This window comes from Dipodomys spectabilis, unplaced genomic scaffold (assembly GCF_019054845.1).
Source record: "Dipodomys spectabilis isolate Male_0828 unplaced genomic scaffold, ASM1905484v1 ptg000145l, whole genome shotgun sequence".
Taxonomy (NCBI): Eukaryota; Metazoa; Chordata; class Mammalia; order Rodentia; family Heteromyidae; genus Dipodomys; species Dipodomys spectabilis.
This window is the reverse complement of record NW_024870822.1, coordinates 7,946,169-7,971,266: the sequence shown is the minus strand read 5'-3', so window position 1 is coordinate 7,971,266 and position 25,098 is coordinate 7,946,169. Positions and strand designations below refer to the sequence as shown.

General features: G+C 38.4%; 1 protein-coding gene across 3 annotated transcripts in view; it reads right to left on the bottom strand.

Annotated features, from left to right (window-relative positions):
- Window positions 1-19,474: 19,474 nt before the first annotated feature.
- Window positions 19,475-25,098, bottom strand: part of Mpped2 (metallophosphoesterase domain containing 2) — a 173,368-nt gene continuing 167,744 nt past the window's right edge. For all 3 annotated transcript variants that reach the window (XM_042691478.1, XM_042691479.1, XM_042691480.1), the window contains 2 exons: window positions 23,425-23,538; window positions 19,475-20,844 (listed from right to left, as the gene is read on the bottom strand). In XM_042691478.1, the coding sequence (XP_042547412.1) occupies window positions 20,726-20,844; window positions 23,425-23,538 (233 nt within the window). In that variant the 3' untranslated portion in view covers window positions 19,475-20,725. The remainder of the gene's footprint in view (window positions 20,845-23,424; window positions 23,539-25,098) is intronic.

The window sequence follows — 25,098 nt, the reverse complement described above, 5'->3', positions numbered from 1 at the left end:
GCGTTTCAGACATTTTGCTTAAGGTTTTTCCACCTTCAAGATGAACTCCTGGAGCACCAGCTAAGCAAAAGATGGGGGTCAGGACTGGCCGCAACACGACCAGGAAATGACAGAGCAAATGCCAATCAGTCCCCAGGAGCTCCAAACCCTAGCACTAGTGCCTTTTGGGGTTGTGGCTTTGCGCATGTCCCTCCTCCATCCAATCAGGAGTCCCTTATAGAAGGAACTAGGAAGCTAGAAGATGAGAGTCCAATCATGGGAAATCTTCTGTGCCCTTATTCCATGTCGGGGATCTAATCGCAAGACTCCTTGCAACGCATTGTCTACCCCTTGACCAATCAGAACAAAAGCATGCCCTAATGGGAAAGAGGAAAGGGATTCTATAGATAGCAGTCCAGTGAGAGAGACAGGATGCCCATTTCCAGGACCTCTCCTTGTACAAGGAGTTGGCTTTTGCTGTTGCTTTTGCTGTGTCAAATAAACTTGCTCTCTCCACTTTCAACACCTATATACGCTCTTTAGTTCTTGAATCTGCGGAGAAAACAAACTAGAACCCTAGTCTGCATCACCATGGATCCAGAGGAGATAACAATAGTGGCCGTGAAGCAGTGTACATGATCAGCTAGGCTGAAGGCTAAGATCACACAGAATGTTCACTAGCTCCCGGGGTCCATTATCTTGTCATCTATACCTGGGATGAAGGATCTTATTGTCTTAAGCTTTGTCAGCTCTCTGTCCTTCTTGCTGGCCCTGGTCACCACCACTTCAGTGGACTTTTGCCCCTTTGGTTTAGGAACTTTCCATTTGCCACCAAGGTAGGTAACATTTCCCATCTATAACCTGTTTCTGCCCCTCAACATAACCCATGCCATTGCTGAATAGTACACTGATTTCTGTTCACACACTATATACCGGTTATAGTCTCTGTGGTTCTTAAGGAAAATGAGTTTAACTTTATTATCTAGGCAGAAAGTATGCGTCCAACTCCAGGACTTTTAGACCAGAGATCATACTAGCATTGAATTAGAGATTGTTGAATCAAAACAAATATTTTCTTGGCTCCATTTCTTTACAGGAACAGTTTGGTTTAATGATGGTGCTGGTTAATTGTGTTTGTCAGTTTGGCTGGGTTGAGAGATGGCTAGTTGGAAAAGCACACTCATAGGTGTAACTGTGAATTCCCTGGGAAATATGTGGGTAGTACTGAGAAAGGGAGCACCTGCTTGAATATGGGCAGCATGGCCCAATAGGTTCTGCGGCCTTGAGAGAAAAAAAAAAAAAAAAAAAAAAAAACAAATCAGGAGAATCTTACTCTCACAAATAATTGAAACTTCTTGAGTGGATGAGATTTTCTATTTGCTATTACTCTTGGACAGCATATTTCAGGTTCCTCAGACTTATACTAGAAATCTGCACGAGAGACCCTCCAGGGGACTTTGAAGCCTTTGTCTTTGTGGAGGTCTGAAACATTGGCCTCTCTATCACTCTGAGACATCTGGAAATGCCACTGATTCTATGTTTCTGGAAAACCTGACTACTACAATGGCTTTCAAAATAGTGCATTCCTATCAAAATCCTAGGTTTAGTCAAGGATGTGCTTAGGATATCCTAAGCTTTCAGTGAGACCCATTCCACTTTGAACAGTGGACATACTGAATGTCCCTTGGTCTACAACATTCCTCCCCAGAGGTATTTGCATATGTTTTTACTTCTTCTTCTTTGTATCCATGGTCCAGATGTCTTCCATGACCACCCTATATAAAGTGGTAACACAACTACCCTAGTTTTCTGTCCATCTTAGTTATGCATACTTATGCCATCGGACACATGATATACTTATCATTTATAATAATATAAGCTTGCATCATTGATTATACTTCAGCACCTAATCCATTGCCCCACATGGGAACATAGGCAGTACTTAGTACATACTTGGTTGATAAATAATGAATGAATAAATTATATTTCAAGAAAACGAAAATCCTAGGGCATTGTATTAACTGTTGGGGTGGCTTCTTGTTAGAAATTTTTAAAATTCTCTCTATCTCTTTATTTTACTCTCTTGTTAAAATTGATATACAAACCATTTCCCATTTTATTGGAATGGAGTTTCATGAGTTTCAACCTATGTATGAATTTGTTTTACTACTACCACAATCAGATGTGGTGGCTTCTCTAGGCTTCTCTTTTGCAGTTACTTATTGCTCCCATCCTAAACTTTGGCACCTTTAATTCGTAGCCATTATAAGAGGTATGTAGTGATACCATGTTATGGTTTAAATTTGCATTTTTCCAACAGGTATGATATTGAATATCCTTTCTTTGTTTGTTATCATCTAAAATCTTTGGTAAAGTGTCTTTTATCCACTTTCACTTGTTGGAATTGTGTCACTTCCTGATGTATTCAAGCCATGATATCTTTGACACATGATTTGTTAATATTTTATTTTTGTCTATAACTTGTCTTTTCGTTTCATAAGTAGTGTTTTTGATTTAATAAGTCTTTGTATTTTTATAATGCGAGGTTTGAATTTTAGTAAAGTTTAGTACAATTGTTTAGAAAATTTTAATTCTTTTCTTTCTTGGGTTGTTTTTGGTGCTATAAGAATAGCCTCTTTGCCTCATGAGTATTCTCTGCTTTCCTCTGAAGGTTTCTTACATTTATGTTTGCTGTTTAAACTAATGATCCTTTTTTAGTAAAATCAGGTATATGTATGTAGTTTAGATCAAATTTTATTTCTTTTTCTGCATAAGGAGTGAACTTATTCAAATACAATTTTCTGGAAGCACTTGACTGTCTTTAGAATTTGGAGAATTACCTTTGCACATTTTCCAAAAATCAATCGCATACTTGTATAACCCTTTCTATTCTATTCCTCTGTAATGTGTATCTGTCCATTCACTGGTAGGATGGTATCTTCACTAATGCATCTTTATAGAATTGTAACAAACAGGTAGTATTGCTCTCCCTCATGCTTTGGAATAATTTTCGAACCATTATCGTCTTGTGTTACAAAACAGGAGTAAATGACAAGAGAAAGACTTAACTTTTATTGAATATGCAATAGGCAGTGAACCATGAGAAGTTACAGTACTTTAAATAAAGTATCCCTGGTGAGCATTATTATCAAATTTCTGAAGATAATATGAATCTCAATAAATTTTAATAACAAGCTGAAGGCTACATCGCTAATTGGAGTCAGAGATAGTACTCAAGCCTTGGGCAGGTCAGGTTGACCCTCAAGTTCACACATATTCTGCACAGTGGTTCATACCATCTCTTCTGGGTTCTGGACATTATAAAGAAGGTTTAAAAATGCCTTGGATGTTCTGCTTGATTTTTTTTTAATTTTTAATTTTTGTCAATTGTGGAGCTTGAACTCAGACTGGGTGCTGTCCCTCAGCTCTTCAGCTCAAGGCTAGTGCTCTACTACTTGAGCCAAAGCCCCACTTCCAGTTTTCTGGTGGTTTTTTTTTTTTTTTTTTTATTGGAGATAAGAGCCTTACAGACTTTCCTGCCCGGATTGGCTTTAAACCACGATCCTCAGAAATCAGCCTCCTGAGTAGCTAGGATTATAGACATGAGCCACTGATGCCCAGCTGATTTAATTTTTTTAAATTATTTATGGTAAAAAACAAAAGTCTTGTGGTTTTCCAGAGTATTTTGTTTCCATAGTTGAGATGCAGACATATTCTTAATAACAATTTGAATTTGGGTTTATCCTCTTAGAGAAGCAGTGTTGAGTTAATAATCTAAGAGTAGATTGTCACACTGCCCACAAGAAGATAAATAATCAGTATTATATGTCTTTAATTTAATATAACTTATTCTCATTAATTAAATACCAATTACCTGCTTGTCTTTCCTGGGAACTGGCCTTTGCAATCAATCTTTTTTAGAAAGGTTGTACACACACGCTCAGAGGTATTAATATCATTCCTAAGATTTACAGGCACTGGACTCTTTGGCTTAAACCATCCTCGAACACTCTACACCGTAACCGCAGATAATCGTCATAAATTTCCTGATCCTTCACCCAACCGGTTCTTAAATTTCCATTCCCTAAAGGGCTTGAGGGAGTTCGTATTTATCATCCTGAGATGGTTACTTCATAAGGATCAATGCATTCCAGCAAAGCTCTGCATTTCAGCTTTCTGAACCATACACCTACCTTGAGCCTTGGATATTCACAAGAAATGAGAATCCGTGGGGGCTAGGAGAGAAATTTTGTCCTGGGACTCCCCTGTGCAGGGACATAAAGCAAAATCATTTATTCACAGACAATATAACCTTACAAAAATGTCTGGAGCAACTTGGCCTCTCAGAAGTCCTTTGAAGGACCCAGATGCACTGAGAAAAGCATTCAATGGTGGCATATATTCACTGCTGAAAATATTCCCATTCCAGCCTTTAGCATCTGGCCACATGTATCTGCAGTTTCTCTTCAATTTCTTACTCTCTTTAGACTGCTTATTCTTTATGCTCAGATATAACTACCTATTTTATGGTTGCTATAAATTTAAGTCTTGCAAATGACTGGTGCTTTGTATCACAGAGCTGGTCTAAAATATGTGCCTTCTAATTCTGTACTTAAATTCAGCAAAACAAGGAGTCAGTAAAGGAACACAAATTTATTTTTTTTCTAATTAGTTTTTATTTTTATTTTATTTTTTATTGTGAGAATACTGTACAGAGGAGTTACAATTCCATGGGTAAGATAACGAGTACATTTCTTATCAAGCACAAATTTATTAACGGGAAACCCACATTCACTTATAAACCCAGAGTCCTAACTTACTGCATTTGATCAGCTTCCATCCTTTGTTTCTTAAAACGTTGGTTTGGGTACACAGAAAAAAGATTATCTCTATCTTCACCATTGGTTGAATATTCATTTCTAGTTGTTCTTTGAGTACAATACTTACCTGTACACTTGTAAAATAGAAGTAATTCAAAAGAAGAGAAGAGGGGAAACAGTATAGTTCTCCCATTCCCTTTCCAAGTCTGGAACAACTACTTTAGCAGCAATTAAAATTTAGATGATATGCTTATGCCTCTATGTCTGGTGATATCAAATTAGGTAATAACTTCTTACTTTCCACAAAGAAAGCTGAGACAATTGGATGTCCACTTTTACATCTCTTTTACTTTCCCCGCTAATGTTTGTTAGCTATATTGTTATCATTGCATTGTTAAAGTTTATATTCTATGCTATAATTGTAAATTTTGTGCTTTGTATGCAGATTCTCACACTGAAAATCAATGACTCTTTGATGTTGTGATTAAGAAAACAATTATGCAGAATCAACGTAAATAATTATATTGAGAAACAAAGAGGTGAAACTCTCAAAAATATTCTTAAAAATTTTGTCAAAAATGGAGGGAGCCAGGCATGATGGATCAAGCCCTCTCATTATCTGACCTACTTGGGAGGAAGAGATTGAGAGATCACAATTCAGGGTCAATCTCGTGGGAAATTCATAAGACTCCATCTCAACCAATGGTGGTAATAAGTGCCTGTCATCCCTACCAGGGAAGAAAGCACTAAAAGGAGGATCACAGTTCAGGCTAGTGTGAGCATAATATGAGATCCTTTCTTGAAAATAGCAAACACAAAATAGAATTTCAAACCTAGCCAGCTGAAAGCCCTGAGTTCAGACATCAGCACTGCCAAAATAATCTGATAAGCTTCTTTTCTACTACCTTATTGACATTTTATGGGTCATAGTTGTCAGCCACAGCTTCTTATATGCTACTTTGTCCTTTGCCCATTATGGGAACTTAGGCAGTACTCAATACATACTTGGTTGATAAATAATGAATGAATAAATTATATTTAAAGAATAAGAAAATTCTAGGGTCTTGTAATAACAGTTGGGATGGTTTCTTGGTAGAATAAATTTTAGAATTCTTTATATCTCTTTATTTTACTCTCCTGTTAAAATTAATATACAAACTACTTACCATTTTATTAGAATGTAGTTTCATGAATTCTAAAATATATGTGGATTTGTTAGTTTTCTCTTCTACTAAATGATTTATGTAAGTACTCAGGTGTTAGCATTCTGAAGTTCTTCCATAATCAAACCCTCTTTATTTGGTCCTAGCATTTGGCTGAGAATTGTAGGTTGAATTAGTAATATTAGATCTGAATTACTTCATCTTTGATGCTAATCTTTGATTAGCTCTTACACTAATGCTAGTCTATTCATCAGATATTGAGAGATTCAGGGAAGAGGATCCATAAAGCCACCACTGACATTCATAAAAGGTACACAGAAAATGACTTGAATATTGTAGATCACTATGTGCCAGGTAGCCTGCTAAGCTGGGCTCCCATTTTCTCAATGACTTCTGCATTTTAATCATGAAGAAATTGCGGCTCAAAGGGATTAATAGCTGTTTCAAAACTTCACAGCTAGTATTGTTTCTAACATATTTATATTTCTTTGTTGCTTTGTATGTCCCTCCCCCATGGTATAACCCCTGCTTTCACTGTATTTGATGTTGGTATAATTGGTGGAGGGGAAGGGAAAATGTAACAAATTGTACAGGTGGACCTATAGCAACAATGAGATGTATAAGACATTATGTGGAAAAACGAACTTTACAACTTTGGTGGAGGGGTGGGGAGAGGAGATGGGAAGGGATGGGAAGGGGAAACAAAGGAGAAGGCAACAATTCTTGATAAGAAATGTACTCATTATCTTGCCCATGTAATTGTAACCCCTCTGTGTGGTATTTTCACAATAAAAATAAACAAACAAACAAAACTTTACAACTAGTGAGCAGTGGAGTCCTTCCCTGAACCAAGGCTTCCTATCTGACTCCAAGCCCCGTTGTAAACATGACATTAAAACTATTAGCTCTTGTCATCATCTCACGTTCACCTTTCCAAACATGCACCTTGTGACATGGCTTAATTGTATAATTAAAGCCAGTCTATTATGAGTCTTTAATTTGAATAGGGCCAAACATAATGAAAGAGATGCTTTGTAGCTTGCCTTGCTCAGTTCATACCTTGAGTTGGATCATTTCATTCCTCCAATTTGTGGCAAACAAAGGAAACTGAGCTGAGAGCTGTTATTAGGCCGTTATCCTCACAGACAGGCATGGCACTGATGACTCTGGTCAGTACAGCAATGGCTATGAGTTGTTTCTTCCCTCCCTCTCCCCTGCACAGTAACAGAAATAGATTTTCTTCATTCACATTTTCCCATCCAATCTCCAAAGTCATAGTGATGACAGTTACCAGGTGACAGGACTGAAGCCATTTGGGGCTATGAACAAGAATAAGGAATGGTATTTTGTGAGAGTCATACCCAAAACTTGTCCTCAGTTATGATGACCCATATAATTGAATAGAAAACAAGCAGATCAAAGTTGCTAATCTATGCAGATAATCAAGTGTTTTATAAGACAAAGTTCATGAATAGCTACTGAGACTGCATAAAGTTGCTGAGATACTTTCTCTTCATTGGGTTCATTCTTTCTCTCGCTTGAGATTTTTTTTTATTGTTTTACTTATTTCATTTATATACTACCATTATGTTTTTAGATTGGAGTTTTATTTCTTGTAATCAAGTAACTCTCAACCAAGAGAGATGTTACAGCTTTTCCTTAAAGCAAAAAGAACTCTTTGCAAATACAAAGGTGCAAAGATACTTTTCAGCTAAAGAACGTAAAGTTGTATGCAGACTAGAAAGAGTTGACAAGAAAGGACTAAGGGATTGACTTCTCTTCAGTTAGTCCCCAGATTCATTTTAGTTGGTTATAAATGGTGTTTTATTCAAAGATACAGAACATATGTGCTAAATATGAGGTTTGCCATAGGTCTAATAAAGAGCTAATTGTTTGTTAAAGATGTTCCACCAATAATACACATAAACCTGATACACTCTGGTGACCAGCTTTTCTATGACAATTTCATGAACCTATCACCAACACATAATATATACCAACACATAATATATACCAATACATAACATGACAAAGTGGAGATTATACTATTTTCTCATGTAGGATCTGGAAATATGGAGGAAAAAGATCAAATATTGTTTAATAAACAGCTTTATGAAAGTCTAATCACCCTGCATACTAAATTCAGGCCTGGAACATATAAGATAAGCATTTTCTCATTAACACTATTGTTAATTTTTCATGCTATATGCAATTGTCTCCATGCCTCAGACAAACAACTTACCCTAATTTATTAGCCTACACATTGCTGAATTGCAAAGGTAAGGAAAAATGTTTGTTTCTCCTTTCTTCCAGATTTAGATTCCCATCATGAGGCACTGGAATTCTTTACCCAACGAATCATTTATTGCATGTTTTTTAAAAATTTTATTTATTTATTTTTTGTGAACATACTGTACAGAGGGGTTACAATTATATGGGCAGGATAATGCGTACATTTCTTATCAAGCATTGCAGCCTCCTCCTTTATTTACCCTTCACATCCCTTCCCAGCCTCCCTCCCATCCCCCCACCCAATCCTCCCTCCCCACCCACCCCCGCACCAACATTGTAAAGCTCATTTTCGACATGACAACTTGTACTTCTCATTGTTGCAACAGGTCCACCTGTATCCTTAAACGACTTGTTTTTCCCCATCTCCTCCACAAGTTATACTGACATCAAATACAGTGAAAGCAGGGGTTATACTGTGGGGAAGGGACATACAAAGCAACAAAGAGATAATCTTATAAATGCGTTAGAAACAAATGCATGAAAGAAAAAAAACATTAAAATACATATCTAAGGGTTCATTTTCCTAACATCACATTATCTGACCTTTTCCGCTTGACTCATACATATACTAGATATTGCAAGTAAGGGAAACCATGGGACCTATGTTTCTTTGGGCCTGGCTTACTTCACTTCATATAATGTTTTCCAAGTTTTTCCATTTCCTAACAAATGGGGCAATGTCATTCTTTCTGATGGAGGCATAGAATTCCATTGTGTATATATACCACATTGTCTTGATCCATTCATCTACTGAGGGGCATCTGGGTTGGTTCCATATCTTGGCTATGGTAAATAATGCTGCAATAAACATAGTTGTGCTGGTAGCTTTAGTGTGGTCTTGTTTGTAAACATTTGGGTAAATGCCCAAAAGTGGGATTGCTGGGTTATAGGGGAGCTTATGTGAAGTTTTTTGAGGAACCTCCATACTGCTTTCCAAAGTGGTTGAACAAGTTTACATTCCCACCAACAATGAAGTAAGGTTCCCTTCTGTCCACATCCCCTCCAGCATCTGTTGTTGTTAGAGTTCTTGATTTTTGCCATTCTAACTGGAGTGAGGTGGTATCTCAATGTTGTTTTGATTTGCATTTCTTTTATGGTTAGGGATGTTGAGCAACAGCAAAATCGCTCCTTAATGGAAAGAACACTGCTAGAGGAATATCAATATCAAATTTCAAACTCTACTATAAAGCCATAGTAATCAAAACAGCTTGGTATTGGCATAAGAACAGACCTCAGGACCAATAGAATAGAATTGAAAACCCAGAAATGAACCTACATACCTATAGCCATCTAATCTTCGATAAGGGAGCTAAAACAATAGAATGGAAGAAAGACAGCCTCTTCAGTAAATGGTGCTGGCAAAATTGGTTAACTACTTGTAGAAAACTAAAGCTAGATCCTTATATATCACCCTGCACCAGAATCAACTCCAAATGGATCAAAGACCTCGAAGTCAAAGCAGACACCCTGAAAACATTACAGGATGGAATAGGAGAAACCCTAGGTCTCCTTGGCTCAGGCTGAAATTTTCTGAATAGAGACCCAGAAACACAACAAATCAAAGAAAGGTTGGACAAATGGGATTGCATGAAGTTGCAGAGCTTCTGCATGGCAAAGGACATAGCTAGCAAGATCAATAGAAAGCCCACGGATTGGGAGAAGATCTTCACTAGCCATACAACAGACAAGGGTCTCATATCTAAAATATACTTGGAATTCAAAAAATTAAATTCCCCAACAACAAATCCTCAAAGAAACAACTGCCCAATAAATAAGTGGGCTAAAGACTTAAAGAGAAACTTCTCTGAAGAAGAAAGAAGGATGGCCATTTATTGCATCTTTTAAATTGGCACTTAATCAAATCTCTAGGCTCTGGAATATTGGCAGGTGCCACTCATAGTAGAATGTAATGTACTGTTTCATGTCTAAGGTAGTCCAGGCCTTAGTCTATAGGAACTATATTCTACTAATTATTTGGATGCCCATACCAATATCACTTTGCTGATGTCAGCATTAAAGTTAGACAGAGGAATTGTAAATACTTGAAGAATACAGTGCTCATTTATTACCTTGTTTGAGATGCAGCTTCCAAACAGGGAAAGTTTAAAGGAGTTAAAATTTTAATTTCTGAAATTTAACATCAGTCATATCTCAGTGGCTTATGAACATCCAATCTAAACTCAGTGATCTCGAAGTCAATCACTTGCCTTCATTTGTTTTCCCAATAAAATATATTTACTATCAAGTATTCTTAAAGGAATTTAATGGTATGGTTTTTCTGTTTATACATATCATGACCAAAAGAAAGAGTAAAAATAGAAGACAGAGTATGCAGAAATTACTAGAGAAGACTGGTATGCAAATTCCTCTAGCAAAGATTGAGACTGTATATTACAGGTCAGCAGGTAGAGAAAATAATAGCACTGTGAATTCTCATATTGGCCACGGAAGATCAACAGATTTATTTCTCCTGGTACAGGTTAGACTACTGTGACTAAGGCTACTGGTTAAGGCTTGGGTTGGATTCTCTCTTTGGCCTTACTGTGAACTAAGTTGTGTACCTGCAACCAGATGGCCACACAATAAACATTAATTAGCTGTTGCAATGATACAGAGGAACCAATTTGCATGACTGGTCTCAATTTATCCTCTAGACGCACACACTGGAAGTTCAGATGCCATGCCCTCACCTCCAGCTCTCATTCCTACAATAAGAAGTAAAACAGAATGTCTTACTTTGTACAAGTGGTGGGATCATTCTAGTAAACTCAAAAGACTTCATAGATTCAACTAAAGGATAACCACTGTAACTTTTACAAAAGACTACATAGATTCAACTAAAGGATAACCATTGTAATTTTTACAAAACTTTCAGTTGAAGGGCAGCCATATAATATTAATATGCTTCTCCCTCCAGAATTGCCTCTAGGTCAGCAATAATTGTTTGGGTGGGGGGAGAGAGGCGAGGGGTTATGAAAGGAGAATATCTATTGAATTGCTTTTAACATTGGTCCAAAGTGGTGGTGATGAAGGGATTCTTTAAATAGCCTTGAGAATGCTGAGCTTTTACAAAGAGTAGGTGATGTCCTCAGCATCACAGCCAAGCTATTCATTGTAAATACTACCAACAACTACAGCACTACTGGCATAGATATAAATATTTATATCAATAAGTGGCATACTGCTGAATCCACAGGTACAGCTGGAATAGCCTGCATATTGTCAGTTCACTGGAGACACACAATTTATTTCTTAGGAAGAGTCTTCCTGAAGAGGGACATTCTTGCAAACCAGTCTTTTGGTGCCATTGTTTTGGAAAATTTTTATCGCAGATAGATTATGATAAGGAGGTCCACTTATCCTGGGCTCCCATAAAACCATTAGACCTCATATTAATGAAAGAATCCTTACCCATCCCTTACTCTTTTGTTCAAAGACATCCTGACATTAGAGAAGATGAATTTATCACTTCACAGTTCAGAGGAAAGAAAATAATCAAAAGGAAAGGGAAAGGGGGTAGAACACTTGGTTAGAATGCATGAAGGCCTGGGTTCAAACCCCAAACCACTTGGCACAAGTCATACCAATTAACATGGAATAGTAAAAAGATTCACATTATTTGAGCCCTTTTCATTCTCTCCTTCCTATTTCCACTCTTATTCCCACCTCATGTTTTCTATTGAGCATATTTCTTTACATAGTACTTGAACTCAGATACATTTTATATCTTACTGTTCTTTCTGAACTCTATTACCTATCAATACTATTTCAGGATGATGATCAATTAAACAAAAATACAAGGAAGAAATGAGGTCCCCATCTACTATCATTGCTGAATCTCCTCAGATAGGATGAAACCTAGTGATCTAATAAAACTAGTGATCACAACAAAGTCCTTAGTTACTCAGCCCTTTAGAAAATAGCATAAGTTCTTGGACTCTGTATACCTTACTTCAATTTTATTTCTATGCAGAAATGTAACTGAAGAGAAAAGTTAATTTATTATAAATATGTATATATATCATACGTAATACTAGTAAGTTAGGTACATACACACACTCAAAATACTTTAATTAAGAATCAATGAATGATATAGATGGTTATATTTCTTATTCCTACAGAGATGATTTCAAATTTTCTCAAGTGAAACCTTCCAAGTTATATTTTTCTTTTTTTTAAGATAAGAACTAAGAAGGTAAACATGACACTTCAAGTTTTGTAATTTATTAATGTTACAGGTAAAAATTTTAGAAGGATCTCAAATCATTTGTTGCTTCAAATCTTCTGACTTCATTAGCATCAGCATTTATGACACAAATGTGTGGAGTGGTTCCTCCTGGTATCAGAGACAGTACCAGGTACTACTTAGAGACATCATCCTCTCACAGAATGTCAACTGGCAAGAATTACTGTGATGTTCCAAGATATTTCCTATTACTGATCTATTTATCCATTCAAAACTCTGAGCAACAAGGAATTAGATATTTCCAGCATCAGGAGATGGAGGTTAAGAAAGTTTAATGAATTGCAAAATGAAAAGGAAATGCACTTATGCATGTAATATCATTTTGCTTCTTAGTGAGTATGAGATTAAGAAAACTCAGGGGGTAATCTGACCTCTTGTTCAAATGACCACTCACAGCAGCAAAGGACAAGGCTCTAGTTTCCATACCCCATAATCCAATGCTAGTAGCCTGGACCACAGGAATACCAGGTCTCATATCCCAGAGTTATAAATCACAGTGGACACTTTGACTAGTTCCCCATGAAACACTACTCCAGAAGGTACCAGTGCAGCCCAGGACAAAGTCACTCCTCAATTTGAGTTCAGGCAGCACAAAGACTTAAGTGCTCAGGGCAGTATTTCTCCAGAGAGCTATTTCAGATTTCATGTAAGAGTAACTGGTGGCCTTGGATAAATCATTCCTCTCATTTATGTGCTAAATGGGAGAAAACAAGTCAACAACTGATGCATGCAGAAGCATTTGGAGGTGATGGATAGAGACATTATGGTGCATTTCGTCAATGGCATGCCATTAGAGAAAACCATTTCATAGAGTAAATTAAAGAAACAAACCAGCTACGTGACACTCTTGGAAATGCCACTGGCCATACCAGTCTTACTACTCATGAAATGAAGCTACTACAGAACTGACATTATCCTTATCACACAAGTCCCCTTTCCTAGGTGAGCTGTTTGCACTTTCACATAACTACGTCTAGTCATACAACTGGAGAAACGTCTACTTTACAGACCCTCATTTGCTTGAATTTACATATCTAGAGACATATATGTGTCTCTCTATATACATACATGTGTCTCTACATATAAATACACACATAAATGTGTATATACTTATATACATATATATATTCTTGCTAGTTACCTTCCTGTGTGAATATTTTGTTTGCTACAGTTACAAGGCCCCATCATGGCAAACACTGGGATTTAAAATGGAGCTTACTAACACAGGATCTATTTTACCTTGGTCAAGAGCATTAAAAAAAAAAATCCCCTCTTTTAAATTTTGCCTATCTGTCTTATATACGGAGTTAGTGTTTGCCTAATTCATTAAAGAAGTCTTCTTTCTTTAGACCCAGATGCTGGGAACGCAGATAGAAGGCATGATCACTGATCTCGGGGACACAGCCACAATCAGAATAAGTAACACGGAGAGAAACGTGTGGGCAGCTAGAGCAGCATTGGAGGGAGTGTTCTCAGTAGAGATGGCAGATATGGGGAGGGCTTCTAGAAAATGTGTTCCTGTAAGAATTCAGTAGATATCACCTAAACGTTATAGCAGACTTCTTCAAGTGTGTGTTGGACAGCCCAGGCACAGGAGGAACATTTGGGTTTCATGTCACTTGTTATTTCAGGAGCTTCTACTAAAAAAATCTGAACTTATTCCCCAGGTCATTCATGAAGGTCAAGGGTAGAAATGGGCCATGAAATCACAGGCTCTTTGGCTTGGTAAGTGGTTCTGAGAGCACTCAGGTACACCTCATGGTAACTGTGGCTTCATAAAATCAGAGCTGATTGATGGGAAGGAGGCTCTCTGCCTTGTGTGTTTAGTCTACTTGTGCTTTTAGTAGCACTGTGGCTGTGCTTCCTAATGGAAATGAATCTCTCTCTCTCTTCTCTCTCTCTCTCTCTCTCTCTCTCTCTCTCTCTCTCTCTCTCTCTCTCTCTCTCTCTCTCTCTCTCCATTACCCAGATTTAGATGCTCTCAGATACGAGGGAACATTTTTACTCAGATTTTTTGTCTTGTAAGACATCCCAAATAAAGGAAGGAATAGAGAAGAACCCAGAGCAAATGTTTTATCAGATAGTTTGAGAGAGGCGGGGAGGGAGGGAGGGAGGGAGGGAGGGAGGGAGAGAAAATTTATACAGCCCAGTTTCTGTGCGGGGTGGGTTTTTAGTGAGTCATTCTGATGCTCCAGTTCAAGGAATTCATTTTCTCTGCTGAAGAGCTGTCCCTAACAGCACATGAATAGAGTTACTTTGATTCCTTTAAAATACCATTTTGCTTTAAGACATATTATTGGCAGAATAATAATGATGTCTTCTCAGGATCCTAACAATATTCTCATGTCATCTGACCAGCCTATGGTGGGAAGGAATTACAACCTCTATGCAAGTTGGAATCTGAGGCTGATGGAAGTAGCAACATAGAAAAGGCAATCCATTGTTGCCTCCAATGCTCGATAGGAAATGTACTCATTATCTTGCTCATGTAACTGTAACCCCTCTGTACAGTATTTTTACAATACAAAATGTACAAAAAAAAGAGAATGTTTGGATGGCTGTCATTTGGAGCATTACCTTTGTTTGATAGAGTTCTGGATATTGTGAAAATTTGCATTGATACTTAGAATACCAAGAAGTTATCTTCCTAAACATTAGCTGGACGCAAAGTCTGAACAGCTGAAATTAAGGCTTCATTACCCTGAGCTGAGTAAGGAATCTAAAGAACATTGCAAATAACCAAGTCAGAAACTACCAAACAGCAATCGTTCTTCTTGGTTCTGGCTGAGCAGGATCCCTGTGACTGTCTTCTGACACACAAAAGTGTCAGTGTCTCTTACCATCATCTTATATGGTCATATGTACAAAGCTTTTGACCTTTTGATAGGGACACAAGAGGTTTTTATATCTGTTTCTGTTGTTTTTAATGTACTGTGTGATTTTTTTTTTGTTTCTTTTGTATGTTCTTCCCCCATGGTATAACCCGTTTTCACTGTATTTGATTCTGGTGTCCTCCATCTTGTATATACATTTTTCTCATTTGGGGAGAGAAAGGGAAATAACAAACTGCTGAGATAAGGATGCAGGTTGACCCATTGTAACAATGAGATGTACAAGACACTATGTTGAAAATGAACTTTACAGCTTGAGGGGGGAGGGAGGAGTTGGGGAGGTGAGGAGGGAAGGGATGGAAAAACAAAGGAGGGGTAACAATGCTTGATGGGAAGTGTACTTATTACCTTACTCATGTAACTGTATAGTATTTTTACAATAAAAATGTATATTAAAAAAAGAAAAAGCAATCCAACACATCCAGTTCCAAATGTGGAACATCTTATCCACACCCAAGATTGGGACATCTTACCCACACCCAAGACTGACCACACCCCACATATACATGTAGATCAAATACGTGAACAAAGTCTACTGAATTTCTGAGGTAGAAAGGACAGAAATCATCCACACCCAGCTCTCTCTTGCAGGAGGAGGAATCTGGTGTCCATCAGAGTCATTGCAAGAAAATGAAGAGCAAGAAATTGACCTCTGTGAGCATCCTCAGAGCAAGGTCAGATCCTGGAGCTTCTTTCAAAACCTCTCCCTTTATCCTCACAGATGGGTGTTTTCTACCACACCATCATCATTTGCCCAAAACTAACTACCCCATCGTGGCTATTCCTACATGTCAAAAACCAGTTCATCTTCAAAATAAAAAGTCCCAACTCCAAGCTAGGGTTTTATTTTATTTTATTGCCAGAGCTGAGTGATGATCATGGTGGTACCACTGATCTTCTCTAAACTTCACATCTGTAAAGCCTCACTTCCTATGGACTTCTTTTTGTAGACTTCTTATGGCTTCTTCTGAACCTTCTTCTGGGGAAGAGAGGGACTTCCTAGGAAGGCTTTGGAATCAGTGTGTTCCTGTTTGCTGCAAAGGCACAATAGGGAAGGAAAAATGAATCCTGTATTTAGAAAAAGCAGGGAGAAAGTAGTTCCCAACATCTGAAAGGCCATGCGAAACAGCTGGAATCCTCACCATGTCTACTGTTTAGTTAGAAAATAGAAGGAAACACAGTTCACGTTGAGTCTATTTTCTAGATATGGTCCTAGAACCTTCTGTGATAACGTACATTCTGTAGCCCTTCCTTTATGGTTTGCTTCCTACCCCAGTCCAAATGTCTCAGCTTATTACCCAATGGTCCAATTCCTAAGAAGAAGTAGACCTTAGTTTCCTTTTATTTACCAATCAAGCAAATTGTATCTCAAAACGATTAGGAAAGTGGGAATAAGACATGAAAGGGCTCAGGGAACGCAAACTAACATATAGATGTTATAAGACTGCCAGAGCTGCAGTGAGGCTGAGGTTAGGGGCATCCTTCTGGGACACAGCAAGTGTGTTATCTGCCCTGGACAAATCCCAAATCCTCCCAGCTTCTCTTTTCTCCCTACTCAGGACCTGGAGCACAGTATTTATTGACTTAAGAGGTATAGATAAAGACAAGCTTAAAGCTAGCCACCTGTCAGAGCAAACAGGGACCTGCCTCACACAAGGATTTCAGCAACCCCTCCCCTACTCCACAGCATCTTTACAGGACAAAAGGAGACGATGAGAACATATCTAGGGAAAAATTCACCAATTAAGCTAAAAAGGAGATGGTGAGGTGGAAATGGTAGACTACAAAGGGAAAAGGACACTTCAAAATACAAGCAGATCCTGGATGCCATTTTCAGGACCTTAAGTAGACACCTTCATACTTTGCAAACCAGGAAGTCAGTCTCTCTTACCTGATTAACAAGTGCCCTTGGGACCCTTCATATTGCTAAGAAAGGAAGTTTGTTAAAATTCCCAAGGAATGCATACAGATTTTTTTCCCAGACACCTTGGTCCCAGTGCTGTCCAGTGTGAAAATCCAGTTGACAAGACTCCTACCTAGAAAAATTTCAAGGCGAACAGGGTGAACTTATTGAACAAACATATGTCCATTAGTTAGTGGACAGTGATCTCCATGTCAGAGCTTTTGTAACTCAACTTCCTCCTCCTTTTACCAAGAAGATGAGCATCCAGCTGAAAGCACTGCTATAATCCTGGGATTTTAACTGGCATGTAAGCCATGTGCTCCCTGTTCTTATCTAATGCACTGTGTGCTTGGCTTTAAGCAGAGAGGGCATAATCAGATTTGATGTTGTCACCCAAAAAGCCATGTTGCAAAATGCTTGGTAATTCCTACATGAAGAATAGGCAATATCTCAGGGCCACAGCAGGGCTTTGCGCATGCTAGGCAAGTTGTTCACCACTGAGCTACATACATACCCATTCTTTATCTTCATCTTTGACGAAGGTTTTGCTATGGAACTCAGGATAGCCTGTAACTCACAATCCTCCTGTTTCCCTAGTGCTGGGATGACATATATGTGCTTCACACCCAACTCTTCTCCATGCCAATTTTCTATCAGCGTTCAGGAGTTGACTTTTGTGGTCTAGAGGCAGGGGATGGAATGAATGTGGACTGTGGAGTCAGACAAACCTGGTTTTGAATCTTCTACTTGCCTAAAGAAAGTTAATTTAGGAGGCATGTTTAACTTTACTATCTCTAAAGCAGGGTTTATATGACCTCTCCTAGGACTTTGTGAGGATTAGAAACAAAATGTAAGACTTAGTCAGCAGAGTTCCTAGTGACAGAAGGCAAGAAAGTGCCCTATTTGTAAAAGCTATTTTGATGGCTTCCTTGTTATAAGGCTCACTGGAGAAAGCTTTGGGGCTTTGGAATAGTCACTATGGGTCCCTTGGAGGTAGTTGTTGCACATGGAATTGTAGCCCAGCTGAAGGAATCTCTGTCCATGAGCCAGCTGACCCTCTAGATGTAGCAGACTGGTTTACTTTCTGCCCCCCATACCGTGGAAAGCAATTTTAGTAAGTGCTTGGCTTAATTCATTTGTGTCCAGACATCTTCTGAAGGGCTGTGCACACACATTTGTTTTCATGATGACCCACTTATTTCCGGAAGGCTGGCCTTTTGAGAAGTCTAAACCTACCTTCTGGTTCAAAAGCAGTATGAAATGTCTGTTCTATAGTATACCTCTCACTCTAGCCACCCAGGCAGGAGCTTGAAGTCAACAACCATTTCCACTGAGGCAGCAGGTCAAAGGAGTTGGCAACTTTTCACGTGCTCATTATCATGGGGCTCCTTTTGTTGGTAAATTCACATTTCTTCTCAGAGAGACCAGACCAGAGTGTCCACCTCAGGCTCCGGGTAGCATCTAAGAGGCTTCATAAATGCAATTACAATAGGTCAAGAAGGCTGTAGGGGAATCTGACCTGTAATATGCCCTAGAACATTCTCTCTGCTGGTACCAACATCATGAATTCCTCTCATGAACTGCGCTGAAGTTATCTACAATGGATAGGCAAGAAGGAAGATCTATCAGTTAAGCAACCTACATATGAAAAGTAGACATTGGAGACACATGGCAGATACTGGATCCTATTGCTTTCTTCAGCGGTTCTCCCAGAGGAAATAAACTGATGGTCACAATTTCCCCTACTCTACTGTCTGACCCATTAAGAAGATGGTGATCGGGAGACGGTGACTGCTCATGGGGACAAATAAACATGTGCAGTGGATACTCCATTGCTCCTATAAATACATCCTAAACAGTGACCACAGCCTTGACTACATAATCACTATGTTCCCTAAGTCATTTCAATGACAAAAGATGAATCTTGATCCTCTCCGCGATAAGGCGAGAGGGATGACAACATGATGGAAGTAAGGAGTACTCCGAGGGCCTTATTGATCTACCTGCCAGCCTGTGATTGGTAGGCAATAAAACTTTATTGAAAATTAGAAGAAAAAAAGTCATTTATTCGAATTCTTCTCCAAGGGATGACTGATATTGTATGTGAATGAATCTCCTCCCTCCTTCCTCAGGACCAGGCTACCCTCCCTCCCACTAGTCAAGCCTCCAAAGATCACAGCTTTAAAAATCTTGCAATTTTATTTGCATATAAAGGCCGCTAGATATAGAATATCACAATAAATTTAAAGAAAACAACTGCTTTCCTAAATTCCAAGATAACATAAAATAGAATAAAGCTCAACAGCATTTACAATGGGAAAACAGAAAGGACTATTAGCGACAATATATTGTGCTAGTGAAGATTGCATCGACACACAGTGCAAAATGGGAAGGGGAGAGGCAGTAAGAAGACAATTTAGGGTATTTAAATAGAAAGGACAACTAAGCCTTATTTCAGTTAGCTTCCATTGCATCCATTTAAGTCTATACACACTTTTAACTGTACCTAGATTTAACTCAAGCTCTTTAAGACCTTGAGCTCTGAGAAATGCGTCAGTTCTTTGAGACTTCTGATGTGCTGCTGTACAGCATTCCTTTGCAGTTGTACTGTCCTTGGCAATATTAAACTCCTAACTTAGTCATAATACACAAAAAATACTTATATATATAAACCCATATGAGTCGGTATGCTGTTTTTTTTTTTTTACTGCATGAAATACCTGCTCTTGACAGATTCAATTTCCATATTTTTAAAGCTAAAATAATTTAAAAGGAACGAACAAACAATGAGACCTTGTATAACCACGACCAAGATCTCGCTAGCTAAGTCCTCCTTTGAGTGAGGTCTGTCTTCTTCTCTTGACAGTCTTGTTTATAGCAAGAGAGTGACGAGAAGGCTTTTCCAGGCCTTCTTCTGCTGAGAAGATTGCTCTAAGTCGGGGCCTCATCTGCAAAAATGAAGCATTACCAAGAAAACAACAACAACAACAATACAACATTAAAAATAAAATACTTCAAACAATTGTGCAAATCGGGATGGTTTTAAAACACTGCCTACCTCCTGTTTTTTTCTTTTTCTTTTATCTTTTTCTTCCAGCTTAAAGCATATTAAAATAAGACTTTTTTAAAAATCACTTTTTAAAAGAAAGCTTGGCTGTCCTTTGGCGAACACTAACAATTTACAATGGCGTGGCCTTTGCAGAAACAGAAGTCATTTTACAAATTCACAATGCTCCTTTGATTTCAAATGGAGGCCCCATTTAAAAAATAATAAAGAAGAAGCACAACCTCTAGCATCATATTTTGTTCCAACAATTTACAAAAAGAACTCACAGGATTTAGAAATAAACGAGTAAGAGAAGGTAAGTTTATAATTAGAAAAATGGCAGTTTGTAGACCTTCTGTCATATTCCAATAGGGTATTTAGAGCTTCAAGAACCCTGTGGATTTGGAAGGTCGAATATAATTGGAGGGTTGGTAGGTTGAAAGCTGACTGTACACGTTGAGGCATTGATGTACGTGGTATAACCGTCGGTCATGATGCCGTAACCTGTAGAGAGACAATGTCACAGTCACTGTAATATCTATAAATGCTAGTAACTGAACACAGGACCACCAGGCAAGATAACAAAAATATCTCTGTCAGAGGGCAGGGAGAAAAAAAAATTCAGTTGAGTCTGTTAACCAGATCAAATGATCTTCAGGAACTGCTGTCTAATTTCATGTTCTTTTAAAAAGGGAGACATCCATTTCCACGAAGAGTTGAATCCTTTTTCCTTATTTGCATTCTAAACTTTCAAGAGATATGCAGATTGTTTTACAAGAGAAGACAAACATTCTCTTCTTTGTTAAAATAGTACTTTCATTTCAAAGCCCTATAGCGATCATTGATTTCTAGGAGAAGCAGTGAGTAACCTAAGGGTGACTCATAGAGGATGAACACAGCCCAACTCCAATGAACCTCAGGGCAAGAGAGGAGAAAAGAGCACTGCAAGTTGGGAGATGAGCATGCTCAGCTTTGTTACCTATGGATCAGATAATCTCTGCCTTCAATGAAGATCCCCATAAGTGATTTTTACCTTGAACTATATAGTTTTAATTTGAAGATCCTGTTTCATTTCAAAACATCAACTAATAAACTGTCCAACAGTTGTGTTGAAGCATCTTCATGGGACACTGCTTCCTGGGGGAGGGACTTACCTGGACTCTACATCAATCAAAAACACTTAACATATGCAGTATAAACATACTTGTGATTAGCTTAAGGAAAGCAAAGAATATTTCCCTAGACCTTTAGCTTATATACTCCTTTTGAAATTTTTAGAATCTTAGGAAAGTTTACTTTCCTGGATATCTTGTATTTTACTTAGTTATAGTCTCTGTAACTCAGTTTGTAATTCTATGCTAATATCAGACTCTTACGGCATGCAAAAATACAACCGTGAAAAAATAAAATCATCAGGACTTATAGAAATCACAGATAAGGGTCTCTCTTTTTCTCCCCCAACTTGCTTAAATTTCTCCAAGTAAGCCTAGGGAGAGCTTAATGAGGGTCAATGGAAAGATCTCTTAAGAAAAGAAAGGAGGCATTTAAAATGTGCACTGTTTAGTTCGGGGGTCATAAAGTCTTGTTATCTCTCTCCATCAAGAGGTTGGTATTTGCCCTCTCTCTGCCCTCTTCAGCTGTCTTAAGTGAATAGAAGCGAGACAAGTTTATTTGAATACGATCTCCTCCTTTTAAAATGAGTTTATTATTTTGGGGCTCCGGTGGAATTTCCCAATTGTCTGGCTCGTTTAAAGCTAGTGAATTATTTTATGTTTTTAAAGAATGAAATGCAAACTTGAAGGAATGCTGTAGGAATTCAAACCAGTTTTCAAGATAATGCCCTCCCTCCCCACCAATGTTGTAGATAGGAGGTCCCTTCTCTCTGCTGCAGGGCATTAGGAAGTAGGGGAGTTCTTTCTCAGGGAACACAGCTCAGTGGCATGGAAGCCAGCTGCTGTTAACTTTCCCTGGGAACAGCCACACTTGGAGGAAGCTGAATTTCTCTGGCCTCAGTCGGATGATTTTCAGTATGTTCTTTATTGTACAGCTTACTGGGAAGCCACTGAATTTGTGGGCTTTGAAAAGCAAACTTTAGTTTTGGGGTGTTTTTTGTTTTTGTTTTTTGCCCGGTCACACACATATAGCATTATGCACTGCTATATATGACTGCCGATTCATAAATATCTTTATCCAGAAAGCAGCAATACGTAAGCAGGAGTGGAAGAGAAGATGGCAGCTGCCCATATAAACACACCCAGTGCACACAAATCTGGAACTGTGAGTCTGGGAGGTCCTGGAAATCTAAATGAACGAGCGCTTTGTGTCTGCAGACACAAAGAATAGTTTGGAAAAGGCAGGTCATATAAAACCGAAAGGCTTGAAGGGTCCTGTGAGATTTTTTTCAGGTTCTGTGACCTTTGCTGAGCTTACCTTGAAAAGCAGAAAATGGTAACTGGACCAGTTCCCATGTAGGGGAGATTTAATTATTCTGTTTAATCTCACATCTACTGCAAATGTGCTAGTTCTCTCTACTTCTGTTATATAGCTTGCAGGTCGTGAGTTATTCTTCAGACAGCACCTGTCTTCCTGGATCTTTGTGTGCATTGGTGTGAAGCGTCATATGTAGCAGTGTGGGGGAGAGATCATGGAAGTTTCATATAGCTCCTAATTCCCAGGGCATTTCATCTGACTCCCTTAACAGCAGCAGCAACAACAACAACAACAGAAAACCACTCCTTCTGTACTTTAGGAATACACGGTAGCAATGATGATCAAATATTCCTCCTTCGAGCCCTGAGATTCCAGAGGTGCTATGGAGAGTGATTGGTACGTAGCAAGGACATGTCTATTCTGCTCAATGTAAAAACAACAACAAGAAAACAACAAAAACAAATACACCCCCACCCCCACACAAAACCTTAGCTTTATATGCTAGTTTCTCTCTTAAGATTTCATTTTACATAAAAGCAGTCCCACAGCTGAACAGGTTTGGGAATCACTGTTCCAGTTATCTGCGTTCAGCTAGTCTCCCGTTAGGGAATACCATCATGGATACTGACACCACAGGTGTGGTAGATTCCTTACCTTCATGAATTCCACCAAACACGTGCAGCTTGGGCCGGACACGCCTCTGGACTGTGTTTAACAGCTCCACACAACCCACTCTTTGAAGCTCCTTCGGAACCCAGTCGCGAAAACCTGAGGGCAGAAAGCAATCAATATTCTTAATTTTCTCTCTTCAGGTAAGGTTTCATTTAGACTTTAAGGAAGCCATAACTCACAGAAGGTTTATTACATTATCTGTAATCCTAACCCTCCATTAAAGCTCATGATGGCTTTTAAGAAACTTTTCACTCGTCACTTTGTCTTCGTTAAGTTCTTGAACATATATATATATATATATATATTTGGAATTCCCCCCCTTCCAGTTAATTAACTTTTTTTTCGGTAACGATTGTAATTTATTCAGCCATGGGTTTCAAATCTTCTTCATGACACTTATTCCCGGTAGCCCCATAATGTCTCTCTCCCTTGATTCAGTTCCTTTCTCTTTTTCATTATGTTTTTTTTCTTATACTTTCTCATAGCAGTTTGCTTCTAAGATGCTTCAAAGAAGAAGGACTAGAAACTGCTGCCTAAAACAAGTCATAAAATAGATACCTTGCTCTCTTTAGGAAAATTAGCTCTTAATCCTTGTTGGTTCCTGATGACCAAAGCTTTGGAAGTTGCTTCTCTAGCTTCCTTTCCAGAGATAGACAACAATCTGACCTCATGGTGGCATCTAGCAAGCTGGGGCTAATTGACTACTTTTAAAGTAAAAGCCACTTAGTTCAACGCTTAATGCAGAAAATCCATAAAAACTGACATCAATTATAGCAAAAGTCAGCTATTTAGATGATTATGGTCTGAAATGAAATCCATATACCTCAGCAGGCTGAGGTATAAAGAAGGCAGGTGGGATGAAAGGCTAAGTTGTAATCTGTGGGAATCCATTCCACAGTTCCATTAAGTTATTTCTACTATTTAGAAATGACCGAGTGGAAAGAGGCTGATTTTTGCTTTATTCGGCCAAACTGTAGTCAGGAATATTTAGTGTCTCTGTAAAGGCATGCTAGCTGGGGTGTAAGCAGTGACTGGAGAGCCTGGGAAAAGCATAAGATAAAAGTTCTAGCAAAAACCAAACCAGTGTTTTCCAAATTTCTCATAAGAGGAAAATGTCCTGAGCCCACATACACTGGCATAATGGATGGACTTTATTTGAAGGTGGGACACATTCTACTTCTGTGCACAAGCATCTGAGAAAGCATCTTGCTCAAATTATAATAGAAAAAAGACCCTAAAACTCATGGCCCTGTGGCTTCTATCAGAGCAGGGAGGAGCTCAACGTCAATATCAGAATCCCAAGAATATTAATTGAGGTTCAACTTTCCATTTTGAAAACTTGGTCTGACTTTCTGTTTTGAAACTCCTACTGTACAACTCATTCTGCTCCTCACACAGCCTAACTTCCTCTACTGTTATTACAAAGTCAGGGGTACTAGTGTCCTTAATAGGGCATGCTGGGACAGTTCAATTCTTTGAGGTCTGGTATTCAGACTTGCTACTGCTATCACTTGTTTTAGTCTAAAAAGAATGACTTGATAAAATTTGTGAATTGGTTGTTCTGTTCAAAGCTATCTTCCAAATATCATTCTAGTGATGGAAATGTTTCCATTCTGGAAATGCTCAAGTCCCTTCCAGTGACTAGCCAGAGGTAAG